At 44.0% G+C, this 22971-nt stretch overlaps 1 protein-coding gene across 3 annotated transcripts in view; it reads left to right on the top strand.

Moving 5' to 3' along the window:
- Positions 1-14875, top strand: part of LOC133370997 (homeobox protein otx5) — a 56748-nt gene extending 41873 nt beyond the window's left edge. For all 3 annotated transcript variants that reach the window (XM_061598036.1, XM_061598034.1, XM_061598035.1), the window contains exons 6-8: positions 2428-2663; positions 8504-8655; positions 10340-14875. In XM_061598036.1, the coding sequence (XP_061454020.1) occupies positions 2567-2663; positions 8504-8655; positions 10340-10963 (873 nt within the window). In that variant the 5' untranslated portion in view covers positions 2428-2566 and the 3' untranslated portion in view covers positions 10964-14875. The remainder of the gene's footprint in view (positions 1-2427; positions 2664-8503; positions 8656-10339) is intronic.
- Positions 14876-22971: the final 8096 nt, after the last annotated feature.

The raw sequence follows: 22971 nt of genomic DNA, 5'->3' as shown, positions 1-22971 counted from the left end.
CATCATCTCCCCCAGTACTGGGTACTGCCTGCCTAAGCAGAAAGCGGCCTGCTGGACCCCTCTTTCTGATTCTCTGCATTATACCACTTCGCTCCTCCTCTTTTCCTCTCCCTGCCCCTCATTCCGCCTCCAAGCCTCGGTGGCCACCACGGATGCATTTGAAAAGCCATGGAAGTGATGAAAATATCAGCAATCTGCCATCACTGGAAACTGGAGGCTAGGTAGTCTCTGCCTTGTTTAATTCTTTCAGATCGAAGTGTGACCTGCCGATTTCATGGGGCTATTTTCAGGAGCCCCCTGCTCTTCCCCTCCTTTATCAGCCACAGCCAGCTTTTCATGCCAAGGTAACCTGGGCTAAGGACCATTGCCCTCATGTTTTCAAAAGAGGAGGTACGCCTGGCGCCTACGTTGTTATCCTTTCGGCGCCAGGCTAAAATCTTTCTATTCTCCCAGGCATTTTAATTCATGTTAAAGTATTTTAATGTTTTAATGGTTTAGTGATCTTAATATTACATTATTATTATGTATCTGTATTTTTATATTTTGTGATTTTTGTTGATTTATTGTATTATCTTATGTTGTACATCTTATGTTGTATTATCTTATGTTGTATTATCTTATGTTGTATAGCCGTTGGTTATGGGCGGTTTATAAATGAAATTAAACTAAACTAAACTAAACTAAAAGCCCCGGGGTTTGCTCAGCTCAAAACCTAATCATTTCATCTACTGTCATCTGTATCCTTTGGAAGTTGAGAACACTGGAACGTGATGTACCTCCTCCCCCACTTGGCAGAGAAGTTTATTGTTTCTATATATTTCTCTCTTTGGCTTGTTGCAACCTATTTCTGCGTGGCAGAACATCCATCCTTGGAACTGTCGTTAATCCGTTAACAATTTGAGCTGCTTTTCTCATGAAACCTTGGCTATTAAGGCAAATGAGTTATATTAAAATGCAGTGGATGTTGGCAAATATTGCTCCTGCCACACCCCAGGTTTCCTAATGGGAGAGAGAGTGAAGATCTCAAACACACAGTTTTCTGATTCTGTATAGATAAAAGCTAGTCCCCAAACTGGCTTTTCTAGAGCAGACAATTCAGAAGGATGAGGTGGTGGTAGAATTGCAAGGAATTAGACCTAATTCTTTTCACTGTTTTATTACACTCTTTACAAAAGATTTCAGCTTGTACTTGAGGACTTATGGAAATTGCTTACAAATCCATTTTGAGCTCTGAGTCTCAAGCCTAATGATCTTATATACCCTGATCTCAGGATTGTTGGGCTTGAGCCATGATGTGGTGAAAGGGGAAGACACTCCGCACATGCTCATCCGTATTGCTCTGCAACACAACACAACCCTTGCACTGAGCTCTAGTGAGCCCTAATTAAGCCCTAGGTATACAGATGGACAGACAGTAGATTAGGAAGGTTAACAGGTTTTGGTAGATTTTCACGCTAAATTTAAATGAAGGGTAAGTTCCTATAATAATACTTAGCATATATATATATATATATATATATATATGAATATGACACTTAATATAAATCTATCATCAATCATGTTTACAACAATCCTGTAAGGTAGGTCAGTGTTATTAATCACCATGCTGCAACTAGGGAGCAGAACTGAGACAAAGGTGGGATTTGTTCAGGACTTTCTGATTCACAGCTTAACTGTTTAGCCGCTACACAACGAAATGTTTTGTATATGTTATAACCATTTCCCATCAAATTGGTTGTCCCTTCAGAAGCTTTTTTCGGGGGGGGGGAAACTACTCTCCAAAGGGGAGAACCAATAGAACTATTATATATTACATAGCATCAGATTTGCAGTTTTAATCAGCAAAAATGTTCTGTAGAATCTTTCCCTGCCTTCTCTGCCCCCTCCAAAAAACAAAAGCCAAGGCGCCATCCAGAGTTTCTAATGTGTTGACTTAACCTGCTCATTTAGGTAATAATAGACCCCCAAACCATGGGGCTGATGGGCCTAATAGCAACCATTAACTTCCCTTTTGAGTTGCTAAAACCCCAACTTTTTTCAACCCCTCCTTTCTCTGTGTCATTATCTCTGCATAGAGGGATGTGCAATTCAATATTTTTTTAAATCACAAAGAAGGAAAGAAAGGGAAGGTAGCCCAATGGGCCATCCCATATCTAAATTGAAATACCTGCAACTGTTTTGGTTGTTTTTTGGTTTGCTATCAATGAAGTTGTAGGGCACTCAGTCATTTTGCGGGGGGGGGGGGACTGCAGCAGGAGCTTCAGCAACAGGAAAGGCTACATACTGAGGTAGCCCAGAGGGGTCCATTCCATCCTGAAAGGTGTGAAGCCTCCTTGCTTTCCATTGGCCAGTCTCCTCTCCTCCCCACCTCTCCCTGATTGGGGAGGTGGCCGAAATTTTCTGTCTGTCTTTCCTTGCCTGCTGCAGTTCCAGCTGCCTTTGGATGCTGAGTGGACCAGGGTAACCTAGGAGGCTGTGCTCCAGTCAACAGAAGAGAAGCAGGACAACTACCTGTCTCACTTGCTGTGCACCAAGTGAAATATTTGGGGACACCAACCTTCTGAGCATGATGTCCTACATCAAGCAACCACATTATGCAGTCAATGGGTTAAGTTTGGCTGGTCCAGGCATGGACTTGTTGCATTCGGCGGTGGGATACCCTAGTAAGTGGACTTACAAAATTCCCCTTTTGGTCAATTTTGGGTGTAGTGACATGTTCCAGTAAGGTGGGTAATTAGTTGATAAGTAACAAAGCAAATCCATCATACTATTATTTTTAGACGAAGGCCAGGGTCCAACTAACTACCCATTGTCAAAGATGGGATTTTTTAATGAATGGCAACCAATAGGTTATCCAAGAGTGAAGGAGAATTCAACTAGTTGCCCTAATGTGGAAATGAGAAAATCAGCCACTTCCTATAGCTGAGGGTTTTTTATTTTGTTTTTTGCTTTAGCTTGGGAATCAAAACAAACAGAAATACCGATTAGGCAAATGTTGAATTATATTATTATTGTGATCATTTATTTTATTTATTTATTTATTTATTATTATTATTATGTTCTTACTGCACTAGTTGGGTGTTTATTCCATTATGTCTGTGTGTATTTAAGGATGAAATACCCTCAAATTTGTATAAACTGAAAATATTTTGGAGGTACATATTCAGTCATTCGTATCATGTTAATTTAAATTAACAAGAATAACTTTCAAAAATGTCACCAAGTTTGGAAAGCTACATTCCCAGTTTTTGCATTCATTGATCTAGGAATGCCTCCTCACTACTAGGGTAGATTTTGTTGAAAATCTGTTAAAAGACTTCTGCATTCCAAACTCAGGAGGCATCCTAGCCCCTCTCAGTATAAAAATGTTTGAGATATTTGGTTTTTTCTTAGTACTACTTGTAGACAACCATGTCTAAAGATTGTTAGAGCATATGTCACAATTCAGCATCACAGAAGTAGAAATGTTATATATTATTTTTAAAAACTCACCACGTACTTGGCACTATCTAGTATTTCTCCCCCCTCCAAAAAAAAAGCCTAGTGCCTCTCTTAAGGGGTTTACAGTCAAGGTGGACAAGTAGACAAAGGGGAAGGGGAGTCTATAGAAAAAGATAAGTTAAAATGAGCAGATTCATACAGATGCACTTGTGACAACCATGGGCAGGATTAATTCAAAGTGAAGTTCCTTTAATTCCCATGGATTTCAGTGGAAACATGATGCCTCTGCTTTAAACATCTTCCATTGAAATTACCCAACAAACTTATAAAAGCACTTAATGTTGTCCCACAGTGGATACCCCATTTCCCCCCTCCCCAAATGAGGGAGTTTCTAAAGCAGTCTGTGACCAGCTAGTGGAGAGGGGGCAACATCAGCTATTTAGAAGGAAAAACAGCACTGGATGTGCACAGAATACCTAAAAGTGCATTTTTGGACATTGAAATAATGGAGATTTAAGGGTACTTTTAGATTATCATGTCCCCTCTTTTCCCTCCTCCCGTAAGTCCGGGTACTTTAGGTTAAATAATCTAAACAACAAAATAAATATCAAACTGAGCCATATGTTTATATTTCTCTTGAGAGCAATGGCTCTTTGCTGCTTTAGTCACTAAAGTTTAGAGCAATGTTTGCTGGCTAATATCACAATAAACATATATCCCAGAATGTTTCCAGGTTAGGGGAAAAATCATAAGTAAGCTAGCCCATCATTTCTCTCATGTCACCTGCCTCTAGCTTCTGAGATTAGGAAATACGTCGAGAAAGAACAAAAGAAGAAGGTGCAGGCACATCCAGAGCTAAAGCATCCCTAGTTAGTCTTTATCCGACAATATTGTTTCCATGGTGGAAATTCCACATTCTTTCAAGGCTCCATTGTCCAAGCTTTTCATAGGGAAAGAAAAAAGTACCCCTTTTAAAAACAGAATGAACCCTTATTGGCACTTTTAACTTGTGCCTCCTCCAAGAAGCTTGGGGTGGTATACCTGGAGGTCTCAATGTGCTGCTTTGTTTTAGAGATGGAGCTTCTGTGGATGGCTACAGACCATTTTGTGGGATAATTCCCACCCACCCCTTTATATCGCTTAAGCCAAATATTTCTTCCTTTTGTTTATATAAAGGAGGAGAAATCACAGGGAAACCAGCTTGGTACTGTTTTGCACCCAAGAAAAAAATAGAATTAGATATTTGTGTAGTTTGAAAGTATCCAGAAAATGTGAAAAGAATATTCCTGTTCAACTTGAAAACTAAATTGATTTCAGGACCCGAGCAGGGAAAACTAGAAAATATCTTATTATAGGAAAGAATGGAGGAGGAGAGAACATAGGAAACCACCTTATATCAAGCCAGACCATTGGTCCATCTAGACCAATGTTGCCTGCACTGACGGGCAGTGGACCTCCAGGGTTTCAGACTGTGGTCCTTCCCAGCCCTACCTGGTGATGCCAGGGATTGAACCTGGAACCTTCTGCATGCAAAACAGATGCTCTGCCACTGAGCTACGGCCCTTCCCCAAGTAAGAGAGTAATTTAACTAGGGTCCTTTTCCCTGCCTGACAGACGTGTGTGTTCATTTTCACAACCCTGCGAGGTAGGTATTACTAATCTCCATGCTTACACACGATTCACTCAAGGCCACCCAGTGAATTTACTGAGAAGCTGAGATGTAAAGCCGTGGCTGTGAGGATCAAGGCCAAATCTGCTCAGTTGAAATAGGATTGTCACATGTTGCATAAGGGATGTGCCTTCTTCTGAAAAGGCCCCAGAGCTGAGACAGATGGACCTGTGTTTTTCTAGATGTTGCTGAAGTATACCTTCCATCATCCCTGACCATTGGCCATGCCTGCTGGGGCTGATGGGAACTGAAGTCCAGCAAGACCCAGAGGGCCACCGTTCCCCATCCCCTGCTCCAGAGCATCACTGTCCCAAAGCCTGTTAACAGGCCCCACTTCATTCGGGGCACACCGGCATGCTTGGCATCCATATTAAAAACGAATCAACAGAAACAGGAAGCAGAATATCATTTCAGTGTTGGTTTAGGAATCGTAATAGGTTTAGGAATTGATTAGATAGCGGTTATGCCTTTTCACCTACTCAGCATTTCAGTGAGTCAATGAACAGGGTGAACAGCTATCTAATCAAGGAAAACTAATTACCATCTAGCCAAGAGATAGCAAGAGATAAACCAGATGGTCCCGGCACCCAGGAAATGACAAGTCAAGGTGACAACTGATTATGTGATATATCCGAAAGGTCCTCACAAATCTCTGTCCCAAATAAACTTAGCGGAGGGGGGTGGAAAGTGTCAAGTCCAGTGACCTCTGTAGGCCATGGTAAATGCATAGAGTGAAAACTACCCAAGTCATACTCAAGGGTAGACACTTGAAAATAAATGGAGAGGCATTTGAGCTGATAGTGGCTGTCCAGACTTCTCCCCACGTATTTTGGAATGCAGGGATGCGCTGCAATGAAGAAGCTCTGCTTCTTCTTCTAGTTTGACAAAGTGGTGCATTGTTTTACTTTTGAGTCATGGCTTTCATACAGTAGTCCCTGGAATCCCCTGGAGTAGCCTTTCCCAGCCTTGAATGCCCAGATGTTGTTGGACTCGAACTTCCATTATTTCCAGCTAGAATGGCCAATGGTCAGGGATGATGGAAACTGTAGTCCAGCAACAACTGGGGACTCACCATCAGGAGAGGCAGCAGCGGGAAACCCCTCAAGTTCCTTAGATGCTCATCAAGAATTCCTCAGTTTGAAGATCAGTAATGGTTGACAAGATTCCTGAATAGAGACATTGTAGTGTAGTGGGTAGAATATCTGACAAGGGTCACATCCGCACTTTCTATTTAAAGCTCTATTACACCACTTTAAATAGCCACGGCTGTAGTTTTGTTAATAGTACTGAGAAACCTCGTTCCTTTTACAGAGCCTACAATTCCCTGGGAAGAGGAACTGGTTGTTAAACCAGTCTGGGAATTGTAGCTCTGGGAGGGGAATAGGAGTCTCCTAACAACAAGCTACACCTCCTAGGATGCTTTGGGGGAAGTCAAGAAGTTAAAAGTGGTATAACAGACCTTTAAATGTAAGGTATGGATGTGAACCGGTACCGGGGAGGCCCCAGCTCAAAGCTGTGCTGAGCCACCAAGCACCTTGGACAGCTCCTTGAAAGTTCAGACTAAAACCCGGAGCAGATTCTACTGCCCCACTGACACGGAGCCACCAGCCGCCACTGACAAAGAGCATTGGGGTTCTGGAATGGCTATCGCCGGAGTCCCAGGACTCACTGGGAGCAGAGTAGGGGGCCCTGTAGCCCCTGTGTATAGCTTTGGGTTTCAGGTTATCTACTCCCTTTCCAAGAACTCAGAACACTGCAGAATTGTTGTTAATAAGTAATCAAAATTGGGCATGCTCACAACTGAATTGCAGAAGATCACAGTATCTTTAAATAGGGACAAAATCCAAAGGGAGAGCCCTGTTAAGTCAGCTGTGCACACGCACGCACACACACACTCTGGTGAAATGGTTCAATGTGTGAGGCAAGAGCAACCACTTTCAGATTTTTTCTTGCACCATCTCTCAGTTTCAGCCCCTCACCTGCAACATGGATATATAGGAATGCCAGCTGAACTTACAGGGCTGTTGTAACGATTACTCAGATAATGTATGCGAGGCCCTTTGAACACCCAGTTTGCTCTTTTTTTAAAAAATGAGATTTCTCTGCGTCCTCAGATGCCTTTTGGACATACATTGTATGTAGGAGATCTTCAGTATAGGCTCGCCTTCCCCAGCCCGGTGCCTCCAGATATTTTGGTCAGCCCCAGCCAATGGCCCCACATTGGCTACTTCTGGATTGTAAGTTCTTTGGGGCAGTGAACTCTCTTTTGCCTGAAGGCTCCCAGGGCAGTTCACATTTCAATAAAATGCAACATATTCAACATTTAATTAAAATACAGCATATCAAATAAAACATAGACACCCTTAAAACCAATACACATTCAAAATCTGTATTCCAGCAATCATGAAACAGCTGTCTAGCAGCAGAGACATCCGTTCTATCAACCAACCATTTCCAAAAGCCTGAAGGAACAAATAACATCATTTAAAGGGTGTTAACATAGGGGACAATTGTACCTCCAATGGGAGGGAGTTGCATATCTGGGGTGCTGCAACAGGGAGGCCTTGCTCTGCAATGTGGCACAAAACTCTTGAAGGAACTACAAGTAGGGCCTTCCCTGCAGATCTTTTATTTTTTATTTTATTTATTTGAATATTTATAAACTGCACTTTCAGATAAAATCTCACAAGGCACTATACAACCTAAAAAATCACAGTAAAAACCATTTCAAAATGTCAGATATATTAGTAAAAGCTGGTTGGCAAAGAATCTCAGGTTTGGAAAGCACTGTCTGAATAATACAGTCTTTAGGAGGCATGTAAAAACAATCAGGGATGACTCCTGCTGAACCTCTGTTGGCAAGGAGTTCCACATGGCAAGGGCCCACCACACTAAAACCTTGGCTGCTGGTAAAGGCTAGCTGAACGTTGGGGGGATGTGGGACCACCCAAAGTGCCCCATTAGAAGAGCTCAGCAATCAAAGTGGAGCATAAGGAACAGGCTGGGAAATAATTATCAACCAAGTTGCCAGTGCGGCACTCAAAGAGCGGCCGAAATGTGCTCCCGACCTGCAGCGCCTTGTCAGTAAGCTGGCAGCTACATTCCACACTAGCTGCAGCCTCCAGACTGTCTTCAAGGCAGCCCCACAATGAGCCGTGCATACTGTGGCTACCGTCATTGCCGTTATTGCTTAAAGTAATGGCTTCATTGCTGTTGCTCTTTCAATAAAGAGAATGACTGGACTGATTTGTGTGCATGAAGAGAGAAGGGGAGACACGGCTCTGGTCAAATGATAGAATGCACTTTCTTGCCTTAATCTTTCTTTCTTTCTTTCTTTCTTTCTTTCTTTCTTTCTTTCTTTCTTTCTTTCTTTCTTTCTTTCTTTCTTTCTAGCCACCCCACGGAAACAAAGGCGTGAGCGCACTACCTTCACACGAGCCCAGCTGGATATCCTGGAGGCGCTCTTTGCCAAGACCCGCTACCCAGACATCTTCATGCGTGAAGAAGTGGCGCTAAAGATCAATCTGCCTGAATCCAGAGTGCAGGTGGGCCTCTGTTATGGGGAAAACTAAGGGCACCATGCTGGTACAGGTGCCTATCCCTTGCATGATGCCAGGGAACTTGAAGTGGGGCCTCCAGCAGCAGAACCGAGGTTTCTTAACTCTGGTAGCTTGCTCAAGCTCTCAGTTGCACTTAATGTGCCACCACTGCAGAGGGTAGTATGGCAGCTACCCAATCAGCAGGTATCAGGTGACACAAATGGCCAATAGAGTTCTACCTGGTCTTGTAAAGCTGCTGATTCTGCCTGGCTGTCTGGTTTGAGCAGCCTGTTGTTTTCTTGGATTGCCCCTTTCTGTTTTCCTGGTTGACGGCCTGCGTGCATGCAGTCCAGAAACCCTGATAGCTGTCAGCTTGTATGCCTAGAATTAGGCACAGGCATGGCTTTTAAAAACACTTAAAGAGGTACCTAAGAAAGGTTCTGGCCACCCACTTAAAAGTTTTTTAAAAAGAGACATATGCCTAATTCTACACATGCAGACTGGGGCTGATGGGAGTTGTAATCCAAAACATCTAGAGGGCATCACATTAGGGAAGGCTATTCTGTACACACTAGCCTTCATGTTTAACAAAACGTGCATATTTGGTATTTGGATATGCATCCTGAGTACAAAGTGTAAAGTATCAGCCCTGAGCGCTGCTGTTTCTCTTGATAATTGGAGTTGCCTGACAGACAGCTGGGGAAACTATCACAGTGGCGGAACGAAGAAATGAGACGCAAGAGCTCTCCAAGGCAACTGTCTGTATGGGGATCAATTTTTGAAGTCAGAACTATCAAATCTCAAAGATTCCTCCATTTAACTTTAGGGATACTTGGAAGTTATTCTAGTCTGTAGTTATAAAGTGTGCAGTATAATTATGAGTCCTGGTTTTCTCTCGTGTGTGTGTGTGTGTGTGTGTGTAAACTGATTAAAAAGATGTCATGATTCTTACTAGTCAAACTCATGGTTTTGTGTGTATGTATAGTGCCCTCTTGTGGATAAAATTACTATTCCTTTTACATCGTAGGCAACTATCCCTCAACACTGCAGTCTACATCAGGCCCACTGAGCCCGATTCCTCTCTTTCCACTGACCATCGTCCATGCTACTGCACCCATATCACTACTATCATTATCTGCCTGTACTCCTAACTTGACTGCCCTTTTTCCTTGTGATGCTGCACAAGTATTTTGTAAAACAAAATGTAGGCCTCAAACAAACATGGCAACTCTTGTTATTATCCCACTCTTGTTGGCTTACACGCTCAGTTCATATGTGCGCATGTGCATTATCACTGGGGTGGCTCCATGTCAATGGGGCAGTGGAATCCGCTCTGGGTTTTAATCTGAACTTTCAAGGAGCTGTCCAAGTCGGGATGGGGATGGATGGCTTAAGAGGCACTCTTGTTAAAATACCCACCAGCAGACAGCAGTAAAAGCAGGAAACCACCAGTTATAGCAAACTGACCTTCACTGGTTAAATTGAAACACCAACTAAGGTGATACATGGAAGGTGTTAGCTTCTAGCATTTGTGAACTTCTTGGACACAACCAGATGCGCGTATCCCCTGAATTTTTGAATCCTTCTTCCAGTGTTCCATTGAAATGGGTCCCTGCAAAAACTTGACCCTTACTTTTGGTTCCACCCAGTGTCTTCACCTGTAGCTTACTCCCTCCTTCTCTTCCTGCAGGTGTGGTTCAAGAACCGCCGAGCCAAATGCCGCCAGCAGCAACAGCAGAGCAGTGGGCAGGCCAAGGCACGTCCAGCGAAGAAGAAGACCTCACCCACCCAGGAGACCAGCTCAGAGACCAGCACTAATGGGCAGTACAGCCCTCCACCAACTGGCGCTTCAGTGACACCCAGCTCAAGTGCCAGTGCCACAGTCTCCATCTGGAGCCCAGCTTCCATCTCGCCAATCCCAGACCCCCTCTCCTCCTCCACTACACCCTGCATGCAGCGCTCCACTGCCTATCCCATGACTTACACCCAGGCACCTGGCTACACGCAGACCTATGCCGGTTCTGCCTCCTACTTCAGCAGCCTTGACTGCAGCTCCTACTTGTCACCCATGCACCCACAGCTGTCTGCCCCTGGAGCTGCGCTGAGCCCCATCACCACCCCAACCATGGGCAGCCACCTGAGCCAGTCACCGGCTTCCCTCTCCAGCCAGGGTTACGGCATGGCCGGCATGGGTTTCAGCTCAGTGGATTGCCTGGATTACAAGGACCAGGCGACATCCTGGAAACTTAACTTCAATGCCACCGACTGCTTGGATTACAAAGATCAGAGCTCTTGGAAGTTCCAGGTCTTGTGAAAGGCAGCCTCGGCCACACCCCTTTAAAGAAGCTCCTCCTTCCTTTGCATAGCATCTTGGGACAACCTTTTCTGTCCACGCTTGGCATGAGACCCACTGCTTCTCCTCTCCTCTCTTGATTTTCCAGGCTGTTTTGTTGTTTTTAATTAAGAGGGGAAGTTCTTTGCTCTTTCTTTGTCAACATACACAGACTTCAGCATCGCTTTGTTTTTCTGTGCTGTTTTCAGAAGCCCTCATCCAGCGACTAAGTCAAGAAGGCAGGTCCATGCAGAAATTAGGAACTTGTGAACAGCTTCGTATGCTTGGGCCTTGGTCATATAACTCCTTCAGATTCCTGGCCTGGGCTCAGTGACTGACACGCTCATGAGACCCTAATGTCAACTGGGATGGGATTCCAAATCTTGGTCTTTGGAGATCTGAGCCCCCCAATGTGGACGGACATGTCTGACTTACAAGCAATACCAGAACCAATCAGGTCGGAGGTTGAAAATCAGGCATGTTAAAGATGACAAGTTCTATAGCCAGGGCAAAGATGAAATGCTTTCAAGAGTTTTGTTTTAGAAGACATCTTGTTGTCTCTTTCTGAAATCATGACAAAAAACTGGGCTAGCTGAGACAGTGGCAGGCATCCGTTAACAGTTTGGACAATCCTTTTTCACAATCCCTGTATCCTTCCTAATGTTCACTTGTGATCCCATTGGAAGTCAGCACTGAGCAAACAAGGAATGAGCCTTCCAGGGCCATTAACTAGGCATGCTCTCCTCCCCAGGGAGGGGACAGGCCATTGTGAGGGGAGGTGCCCCATGCCGATCGGCATCTTGATTGGGCAGGAGGTAGAATGTCAGTCCATCCCCTCCTTCCTGAAGAGGTGCAAGAGCATGGCTAGTGCTGACATAAGCAAGCCAACACTCTGGTTTTTTGGGAGTTGGTTTGGTTGTCTGCAGGGCAAACCCAAGAGATTTTGCTGCCTGAGGACAGAGGACAAGATGGTGCCTTCCCTCCCATTCACGGTATAAAAGGCAAGCAGACTGGCAATCAAATCTTCGTTCAGTGGCAACAGGGCAGTGTCCTCAACTTCTCTGTTGAGATGCATAGCAGAGTTGCGTAGCGCTGCGGAACGGAGAGTATTGAGCGAGCTGTGTGTGTGTGTGTTTGAATCTTTGCTAAGATTCTGCCTTCCCTGCAAATTAGTCAGACAGAGACTTTAAGCTTTAAAATAAGAAACAACTACTTTATTCTGGAAGTACATGCTTGACAGGAAAGAGTCCTATATCTAGCTAACTGGCTATGCTGGAGCAACGAGCACTGGTCCCAGTACTCGCCCTCATCCTGGTTGAGAGGAGAGACAAAGAGAAGATGTCTGCTCCCCTCTCGAGAGAAAAAGAACACTGAGAAAGGCGGGAAGGAACTGGGATCAAACATCCTGTTGCTTATCAGTCTAGCAGGAAGGGAAGAGACGGCAGGATCAAAGGGATAGGTATAGCCTCAACTAGCAAGAGGTCTAGCTCTCTCTAGCTACCCTTATTAACCCCATGCAGCCTCAACCCACCAAGTTGGAGTTGAACCTCATACATTCCAACACTTGAGAGCAACAGGCAAGGCCTGTTAGGAGCTGCAGGGCAGGCCAAGTAACACACACAGCTCCCTCTGCTCCCCTTCCCTTAACATTTGCTGCCTGGGGCGGCTGTCTCTCTCTTCCTCATGGTAGGGCTGGCCCTCTTTCTTTCTTTCTTTTTTGCAAGATCTGTGGTTCATGAGGGGACTATACCTTCAAATTTGCTGTGTTTTTCCTCCTTGCTCTTCCCTGTTTCTGTGTTTGGCTTGCTTGTCCTAGGGCTTACAGCAGCCTTCTCCAACCTGGTGCCCTCCAGACATTTTGGGCTACAAATGCCATCAGTCTCAGCCAGTGGGTTTTGTAGACCAAAGCCTCTGTCAGACAAAGGAAGTACTCCTTTCTGCAGCACATAGTTAAACTATGGGACGCACTCTTACAAGAGGTAGCGATGGCCACCAACTTGGATGGCTTTAAAAGAGGATTAGACAAATTCACGGAGGAGAAGGCTGTGAATGGCCACCAACCGCAATTACGGTGCTCTGCTGCTGCGACTGTTGCAGGCGATATGCCTCTGAATATCAGTCTCTGGGAATCACAGATGGGGAGAGCGCTTGAGGGCTTTCCGTAGACATCTAGTTGGCCACTGTGAGATGTTGATTTATGTAGACTTTTGGTCTGAAGCTGCAGGGCTGTTCTGATATTCTTATTGGGGCTCCAAAGTTGATAATGCATGGAAGAACCTGTCACTGGGCAGTCTCCTGATCTTTCTTTTCCTGCGCCCACATGTACACTGATTCTCAAATCTAACACTTCACAGGTATGTACTATGAGATTATCTCAACACCACCTACCTAAAGCCATGCAAGTTGAGTGATCAGAGCAACAGATGGGTGTAGGTCTTACCCAGAGCCATGGGGTATAGGTGATGCCTCTTTGAGTGACATGGAATGATGCTCTCCAGTGCAAGTACCTTACCTATAAGGTAGCATTGCTTTTTTTTTTAAGTGGAATTTGACCTGAGGAGCCTTGCTAACCTAGGATGAAGTAAAGGTCAAGTGGTCTACATATTACCTCCAGTGGCAGAAGCTATGATTCTGAATACTAGTTGCTGGGAATTGCAAGAGAGGAGAATGCCCTTCTGCTCAGATGCTGGTTGCTCGCTTCCTGTACAGGCATCCGGTTGGCCACTGTGGGGTCAGGATGCTGGACTAGATGAGCCTTTGACCTAATCCAGCAGGGCTAAGACTCATATGATTAATTGACTAAGATTTTTTAAATATCAGGTGACAGCCAATAAATATAGCTGCTTATATTTGAGTAGCAGATACTGAAGTGTAACTATGAATATGCCGATGCTACTTGATAATGATTTGCCAGCTATGTTCTCAGGATCTCCACTTATAACAAGGCATGTTTCCAGTCCTCCTGATTGCGGGGAAGCTTGGGAATTATTGCCCTTCCATCCTCTTGAGCCTGCTCCACTCTTTCCAAGGATACCCTTGTGGGTCATAGAGAGAAGCACAACTCACTTTCTAGCACCAGTCCCGAGGGAGATTGCTACTGTATATATCCTCATGAAATTTCCCCGAACATGAAGTCCAGGAGCTGGGTAGATACCAGATACAGAAATAGAGAATGAACAGCTTAAAAGTAAGTCACAGCCTCTGGCCTAACCTCCTCCCCCCATAACCTCTGCTATAAACTTTGTGCAAGCAAATCTGGATGAATGGTCAATAAATAGGTCATCTGGAAGAACATGAACTCTTTCCCAGCCTTACCTAGAGATGCCAGAGATTGAATCTGCGACCTTCTGCATGCAAAGCAGGTGCTCTGTCACTGACCTGTGATCCTTGGATCCAACTGATGCGGAGTATTATGTATGTATGTATGTGTATATATATATAACCTCAATGAATTTCCTCTGATCCTTGTACATTTTAAATAGCACCAAAATTCCTTTTGCTGCTCAATTTTAAATCGTGTACAACATGAAATAGATATAGCAGGCTAAATTTTAACTAGAGGGGAGGTATGGGGTGTGAGATGAGGCCTAACTTTCTAGTTCTGGTTTCATTTTTTTAAAAAAAAGTTAAACAGTTTAATAAGTATTTGTAAAGAATTAAAGATCTTGGCTTTTACTTTCTCAAAAGATCTATTTCGTAAATGGTATTCAAGATTTCTTAGTCTAGTTTTTGTAGCTGTAAAATCTTTTTTTTAAAGAAGCATCAACGACCCTTTTGCTGTAAATAAGAAGCATTTCCACGGAACCTGTTTTGGGCGATTTTCTCTATTATTGTCTTAGTCTGTGATGAGCAATTTCCTGTACAGTTATGAAAAATTATTGGTGGTTTTTAAAAAAAGAGAAAAATATTAAAATGTAAAAAAAAACCTAGGTAAAAAGGAACAGTGGCTCTGTGGTTTTTTGTTGTTGCCAATTTCAGCTGTTAATTAAAACAACTGATTTTACAATGAAGTCCCAACGAGGGGGCAAGGGGAGTCAGGTTGCCAACTGGTCAGGAACAATTAGCCTGTTTCTTTGCCTTTACCAGCAACTGTCTATTTGGCCTGGATTTGCGGGGTGGGGGAGAGGCAATGGCCGATGATTGAATTTTGGGAAGTATTGCAGTCTTAAGACTATTTTTTAAAAAACCAGTCTATTATATATTTGGCTAAGTAATTGGACTGGATTTATGTGTGTGTGTTCAAAATCTAATTGCTTCTGTGGCTTTTTGGAAATGGCATGTTAGAAAATTAGGTCAATAGATTCTACCATATCTATTTTTCTGTTCATCTAATTTTGAAAGAGAATATCTTATTAAATATATTTTATGGAACAAAAATATCACATTAAAATTGCTTTTGGTGACATTTTCACAACTGTGGAAACCCAGGAATTGATTGGCAACCAGATTCCACGTAGACTGGAAGTGGCTGATTGCTTTCTAATGAGCAAAGGCACTTATCTATTTCTTTATTGCATCCAGTAAATCATAATTAACAGAGCCAAAGGAAATGTTAATAACCGTTACAACAAAGCATCCTTTTATGGTTCTTCTGGGAGGAAGGGTGGGATATAAATAAATAAATGCACCATGTTGAGTGCAGCATTTTGGTGCAGAATTTGAGGCTGGAGGCAGTCTGGAAGTGGGATAATTGTTTGTAGTATACACACACACATCCCATTTCTACATCTGGATTTGTAGGTTTTTATATTGCAAGCTGCAAAATGTTTTATGGCAAAAAATGACAGTGGAATACAAGAACATAGCTGGAGATACACAATAGTTTGTAAAGAGCTTTTAAAGTGGTTTGAGAGGCTTCACTTCCCATGTTCACCCAATTGTTATGTCTGATCCAAAATGATTTTTAAAACTAGATCAAAACCTGCCAAACACATTTGCCAGAGGCAAAAGTCAGCTGAGTGGATACCAAGAAAAGCCAGCTCTTTCAAATCACCTTCAAACCTCTAACAACAACAACAAAAAACTCTTCCAGCCAGCCTTCGCCAACTGGAAGGCACCAGGTTGGAGGAAGTGTGCTCCAGATCACATTTGTGCACCATTAGATCTGATCCTGTCTCAAACCATTTAACGGTTCTCTTTTTAAAACATTACTTATGTGCTGCCTTTTTGTGCATAGCCCACTCAAGGCGGCTCACAGTATCATAAAAACACAATATAAGCAATCTAAATATAAACTGACACAGGGGTCAACATTAACAATGATTTACAAGGCCACTTCAAACCAGTAACAGAGACTGATGTCGTCATAAACATAGCTATATTCTGTGTGTATTTCCTATTTAAGAAATGGCGGTTTGAAAAAGATGGGCTTTGTGTAAAAAACCCACAGCACAGAAGCCATGAAGAACTCTTGACAGGGGACGAAGTTACACAAAGTGATCCTCTGTCCCCATCGTGGGTTCCCTTCATACAGGTTTGCAACTCAAAATGGTGTGACCTTGGACAGCTCCTTGAAACTTCAGACTAAAACCCGGAGGGGATTCCACTGCCCCACTGACATGGAGCCACCAACTACCACTGGTGTGTGTATGCATGATGGTTTCCCCCCCTTTGCTGTGGTGTGACATCCTAGCTTTCAAGACAGTCTTCCTGTTGTCTGGACTCAGTAACCGACCCCAACTCATACTCGCCACACCCAGAATTTGTTATTCTTGCTTACCTAATTTAGCAAATGCCCCAATCCGCTTAAGGCGATTGCTCCCCCCACTGTGCAGATTGGTAACTGAATTAGAAGGGATTAGGGACTCTGCTAAGGATGACAAATTTGTTCGTCAGTGCCTGGTGACAGCTGCCCATGGTGGCGCTGCCAGTCAGGTCCCCCTGGGTAACCTTTAATTAAACAGATCTGAGCCCATGTGCAGAGGGGAGGTGGGGTTTAAAGATTAAAGGTGCAGGAAGACTAAAGTCCTTTGGTCTAAATACTCCTTGTACAAGGTTGGGCAGGAGTAATGTGCATTATGTTCACTTTGATTTGGAAGAGCGAGGGGGGTGGAATTTGCACTGTTCTTACTGAGAGCTGGTTCACGCATATGTGGACATTGCTTGGCTTCTCATAACTCTCAGATGACCACGTGAACTGTTTCCGGTAAAAAAACATATGACAGTTGGTATTTTTATGACATTTCCATAGTTCTTCTTATTACTTACTTTTACAGGTTCATCAATGCCCATGGCACTTTACTTGAGTAGCAAAAACGATATGCCCCAGGGATTTACAATCAAAGAGCCAGTGTGGGTCTTGCTGCTGCTGGCTTGTTCCTGTGCATATCTGCTCACACAAGTGGTGTACTAAATGAGTAGTATAACGTTTGTAGTGGAAACTCGTTAAAGATCCACAGTAGCTACTTCCATTATTAAACCGCTTAGAAATCTATTTTAGCACTGTGGCATAAATCATCATAGAAAAACTGCGGTTTCCAGTTTTTCTAATTGTAAAAATATTTACTGTGTGATCTTGCGTGACTTAACCTCTCCAGACATTAAGAGAATCATTTTTAAAAAAACTAGTGAAAGGTCTGTGGCTCTGTGTTACTCTGTGATGTCACAAAGTCGCTCCGGATGTTACCGTTTTTAAGTGTGTACCTAAAACGTTTTAACTACTCAACTAAAAAAAAAACAGTGTGGGCCTGGCAACCAAGAGGTCTTCTATATCTTTAAAAGTTGTGCAGGCAGGAGGGAGAACTCCACCTTGTTGTTTTTCTTATTACAGGGTTGCAAGAACACCTGCACTTGGCTGACTTTCTCTTCTAAAGATACAGGATCAGTCTCAGGGATTGAACCTGGCAACCCTAGGTGGCAGGTTAAAAAAAAGTAAAAGCCAAATGGGTGGCTTTACCTAACATGAAGTAGCGACCACCAACCGGGATGGCTTTAAATGTGGTGCAATTAGGTTGATTTGAAAAAAAATAGCAAGTCTGATTGCTTCAAGAGAACAACTTGTACATGCTGGAAGATACTTTGCCTATGGATTCTGATGGGAGGAGTTCCCTTGCCTGATGGGAGGTGGAAAGTTCCCTAGAGGGGAGGGTGAGAGAGGCGCTTGGCCTGCCTTCAAGGAAGGTGGTTCCAGTTTGTTGCTGGTAGGATGGGTTGGAAGGATGATGGGAAAGGGGGCTGGCATGTGTGCGTGGGGGGGGGGTTCAGAAAACAATCTGCAAACCTGTCAGCAGGTTTTAAAGCAGAACAGTAGACAAGCAGATTGGATGTTAATCTGCCTTGATCCCCTACAGACAGATGGGCAGAGGAGACACCTGCCCAGGAGACCTTGGAAAACTGAAGCCAGGAGGGGCACACCAAATGTCCGTGCCTCTCCGCAGAGTGGGGGGCGGGGGAGGAGGAGGCCCAAGGGGAAGAGGGGGCGCAGCCAGGGGAGCGGATGTGGGGAAAGAAGGTTAAGCTTGGTTCATATTTTCCCCCTAATGAACTGGATAAGTAGAGGCAGGGAAAATGTAGGACTCTCAGCCAGGCCTAGCAGCAGGGGAGCCCCCCCGGGCTCCTGGAGCCACACAAGTGGGCCTGATGTCACCCCATGGAAGAAACCAGCCTTAGTCATAGGATATTTGTGATGGAGGTCACTGGTAACAGGGTACCAGAACCTTTTTATTTTTGTTGCCCATGGTAACCATTTGTGCTGATACAGCACTTTTTTCAAGGTATGAGTACTAGCGCCTCATTTTTTTTACCAAAAAAGCAACATATATATTAAAATCTAACCATTTCCAATATAACCAACAATTGCATAGTAGCATAATATATATGTATAATTATAGGAGGTTTTTTTTTTTTTTTTAAAAATCAGTTAATGAACGGATTCAGTATACACACACACATGCATGTGAATAGCTCAGTTCTGTTTATGGCATGATGGCCCACCAGGCTTTCGGTATGGAAAGGAAGAAAACGAAGGACAGACTACAAACAATAAATAATGGAAACAAAATACGTCAGTTATATAAAGATACTAAAATACTCCAAAAGTTAATTATGTAATTTAATAGATGAATTAATGTGGCTCTAGGAACATATATCACCTGGAGGAATAAAAACTTTCCACCTCTCTAAGACTAGTTTAATAAATTTAGCAGCCTGATATGTCGCATAGAAAAACCTGTTCCTGACAATACGAATACAATTTTGTCACCCCACAGATTGCCAGGGTTGATTTGGTTGATCTGGCTGCCTGGGGGGTGACCCCTTTCTCCCTCACTGCTCCATGCGTGTCATTCCCAAAGCTGCATGCTCGTTGGAAGTGCGTACCATTATTCGGTCAAGGGTTATAGGATGGCTGCATGTGAATAAAAATAAACTGTACCAGTGGTTCCCAAACTCCCCCCCAGAGCACTTGAAAATTGCCGAGGGCCTTGGCAGACCACTTAATGATTTTTCTGCCTGTTGTAGAAATAGTAACGCACCGTGCTAGATGCTGTATGGTTTGAATGTCCACTGTTTCTGTTATTTCTTATACACTATGTTATTTCATTCCATAGAATTCACATTGTGATACAATGTTTGAAATAAAAGAAGCAAAAATAAATAAAAGTCAATAGGAATATTTAATACGGTGCATGTGCCAAATCCCAGATATGCCACCTGAATGAAGCTCACAGAGTAGTCGTCCAGGGTCTCGGAGCGGGGGCATCTTAGACCCCTTACATTTTGGGGAAGCAGGATCCCAGCTGAGTCCCTATGTCTCCAGCATCCTACAAGTCGATCAGCATGAAAAGGGAGTGTATCAGCCGCTGAGAAGAATGTTCTGAAGTGCTTTCTTGTATTTTCTGCTCATTGGAGCCAATCAGAGTGACAGGTGAGTCAGCCAATGGGAAGACTCTTCTCAGTAGCTAACACACTAATACACTCCCCTTTCATGCTGATTGGCTCCTAGGGATGTCTGTTGTTGTGGGAGAAGGCATGCATGGGAAGGACTGAGGTGTGTGGAAATGACAGTAGAGGACAAGCAACTTTTTATTTATTTATATTTATATCCTGCCCTTCCTCCCAGTAGGAGCATTGCTAGAGAGTCATTGTGGGAAATTCAAACTGCAGCCGACAGACCCAGCTGCCCAATATTCGGAGGGGGGAAGAGAGTGTCAGTGCAGCTGTGGACCCTGCAGGGCACAGGGACCCTGGCCAATGCCCAAGAATACCACATGCTGACCCTGGGCAGAGCACACACTTTGCATATACAGGAGTCGCAGATTTCCGTCCCTTGTGCACAGGGATGACGAGATTTGGGTTCTATCCAGGTAAGGTTCTACTTAGAGTAGACCCACTGAAGTCAATGGACATAAGCTAGTCACGTCTATCGTGTCTTAATAAGTCTATTGTGAATAAGAAATTGGCTGCAAGCTGACAATTGTTTTAAACAATTATCTTCAAGATTACATGTAACGTGACTCGGTTTTTTATTTCATATGATCGAGTAGTCAAAACATTTTTGCTAAGCAGGTAACACAAACCATTCAGTGAAATAAACACAAACATAAAAGGTAGAAAATTAACATAAGAAAACGTAAAGAAAAGCAGGAACTTGGCCCAACTGATTTATATAGCACAGAAAAAAAGATACGGGGTTGGATGTTGTCTTGTAAATGTTCATTCTGATAATTAATAAAGATAATCTTTCAATAAATCCTGTGGATTTTGCTGAGCTTGTGCATAGCAGGTTGGTTCCACAAGCATGGTGATTTCCCCATAAAGACTAACATAGCATTACAACTGTGTGTCCTGCTATTAGAGAATTCTGGCAAGCTGGGTAACAGCTCCCCGCATTGCTTAATGTCTTTCAAGGTCCATAGTGGTGCTTTTCAGGAAGGCCCATCATGGGTAGGAGGACACAGATTGTGGGGCTGGCTTGCACACACATACTTCACACAAGGGCATCAATATTTGCCAGTGAAGCTGCATTGTATACATAGAGAATAAAGGATGCTGTCTCATGCTGAGTCAGGCCATTGGTCCATCTAGCCCAGTACTGTCCACACTGACTGGCAGCAGTTTTCCAGGATTTCAGACAGGGAGTTTTTTCTCCCAGCCAACCTGGAGATCAGTGGCAGCTGGTGGCTCCATGTCAGTGGGGCAGTGGAACCCACTCCAGGTTTTAGTCCGAAACGTCAAGAAGCTGAAATCACCTTTGACAGCTCCTTGAAAATTCGGACTAAAACCCAGAACGGATCCTAGTAACATGGAGCCACCAGCTGCCACTGCTGGAGGTGCCAGAACCTTCTGCATGCAGCTGAGCTACCGCCCTTGTGCAAGCAGATGCCTGGAGCTTTTTCCATTTAGGGTTAGTACATGCCCTTGGAAGCAGAAGCACAGGGCAGTTTTGCCCTCTGATGCCTTTCTTTACCACGCTGCGGTGGTGCTGCCAGGGCGGGACTTTAGGGCAGATGTCCAGGTGGCCCGTCAGCAAAATAGACAGAAGGGCCCCCAAAGGCAGCATGGCTGGCTTAGACCTTTTGGAAGTAAGCAAAGCAACACACATTGCCATCTTAAGAGGGGGAGGGCTGTCAGACCATTAAAGCCAGAGCAGGCCCCTCCTCCCATCACTCCATTACGTCCAGAATCTAACTGCACCATTGCTGGGCTGGTAAAAACAAAAAGAGTGTGACTGTTCACACATTAGCAAAAATCCTCATGCGCATGCATGACTGTGCTGTTGTTGTTATTTACATTTGTATACCGCTCCATAGCCGAAGCTCTCTGGGCGGTTGACAACAATTTATGTGTTCAATTTATAAATTGCTAAAAAAAAGCCACTTAATAGCTGGTACGTTGTAACGAAGGCAAAAACACAGTTATCAGCCATGCTGTAACGCAGCGTTCCCCAACCTGGTGCCTCATAAGAACACAAGAAGAGCCCTGCTGGATCAGACCAAAGGGGGTCCATCTAGTCCAGCATCCTGTGCCCCCGATGGCAAGTCTGCAAGCCGGCCCTGAGGGCAGCAGCACTTGCCCCATTTGTGAGTCTCAGCAACTATAGTTAGTAGAGCACAGCCATTGTGGTTTTATCATTTGTTTATTTAGGGCTATCGGTGCTGATGACATTTTACAAAAAAATGGACTCTGTCCCATACAGTTTACAATTTAAATGTGGGCAGTGGGTCGCATGGAGAGAGAAAACCAGGATCAGAAAGAATGATAGGCCACACCGCTAGGGTCAGGGCTTGGATAGGACAACATAAGATTTGGACGTGTCTGTGGTGCCATCTAGTGGTGGAAACCCTGTGCTCTCTAGTAACCCACGCTCGTTTGTACGTTTCTTGTTTTCTTGCTGTTGTCTGCTCATAATTCCAGGAGGTTCCCTGTGATCCTCCCTGTCAGCACAATGACAGCTCTTTGAATATTCGGGCTAAAACCCGGAGCGGATTCCACCGACCCGCTGACATGGAGCCACTCGTCTTTTGGTTTTGCTTTTTTACACCAATGTTGCCGAGTAACTCAAAGCAGAAGAATTTGCTCCACTAGATACAGACCCCCAAGGCCACGGGGTCCCTGCCTTTCTCTGCCCCTGTCTATAATAATAATAATTATTATTAATTACCCGCCTTTCACCTTGAGGTCCCAGGGCAGATTACAACACTTTAAAATACTGCCTGATTTTAAAAATAAAAATAAGGTGGGTCCTAATGTCCAAATTTTTTGTGATCTTGCGATTTTAAGGATGTCAAAGGCCTGAGTAAAGAAGTGTGTCTTCAGCATTCGCTGAAAACTGTACAGTGGAAGGTGTTACTTGTCCTAATGTTGGTTGAGAATTTTTTTTGGGGGGGGGGAACTCAAATCCCCTCCTCCTCCCAAGAATATGAGAAGTTCCCCTCTTAATCAGCTTTCCCACACACACACACACACACACACACACACACACACACACACGTGAAATTTGAGCAGAGGGGCGCTTCTCCACCCAGCGAAAGAGTCAGGCTGCTTTTAAAGAC

The sequence above is a fragment of the Rhineura floridana genome, chromosome 15 (assembly GCF_030035675.1).
Source record: "Rhineura floridana isolate rRhiFlo1 chromosome 15, rRhiFlo1.hap2, whole genome shotgun sequence".
NCBI lineage: Eukaryota > Metazoa > Chordata > Lepidosauria > Squamata > Rhineuridae > Rhineura > Rhineura floridana.
Note: the sequence above shows the minus strand (reverse complement) of the source record. Positions and strands in the feature narration are given on the sequence as shown.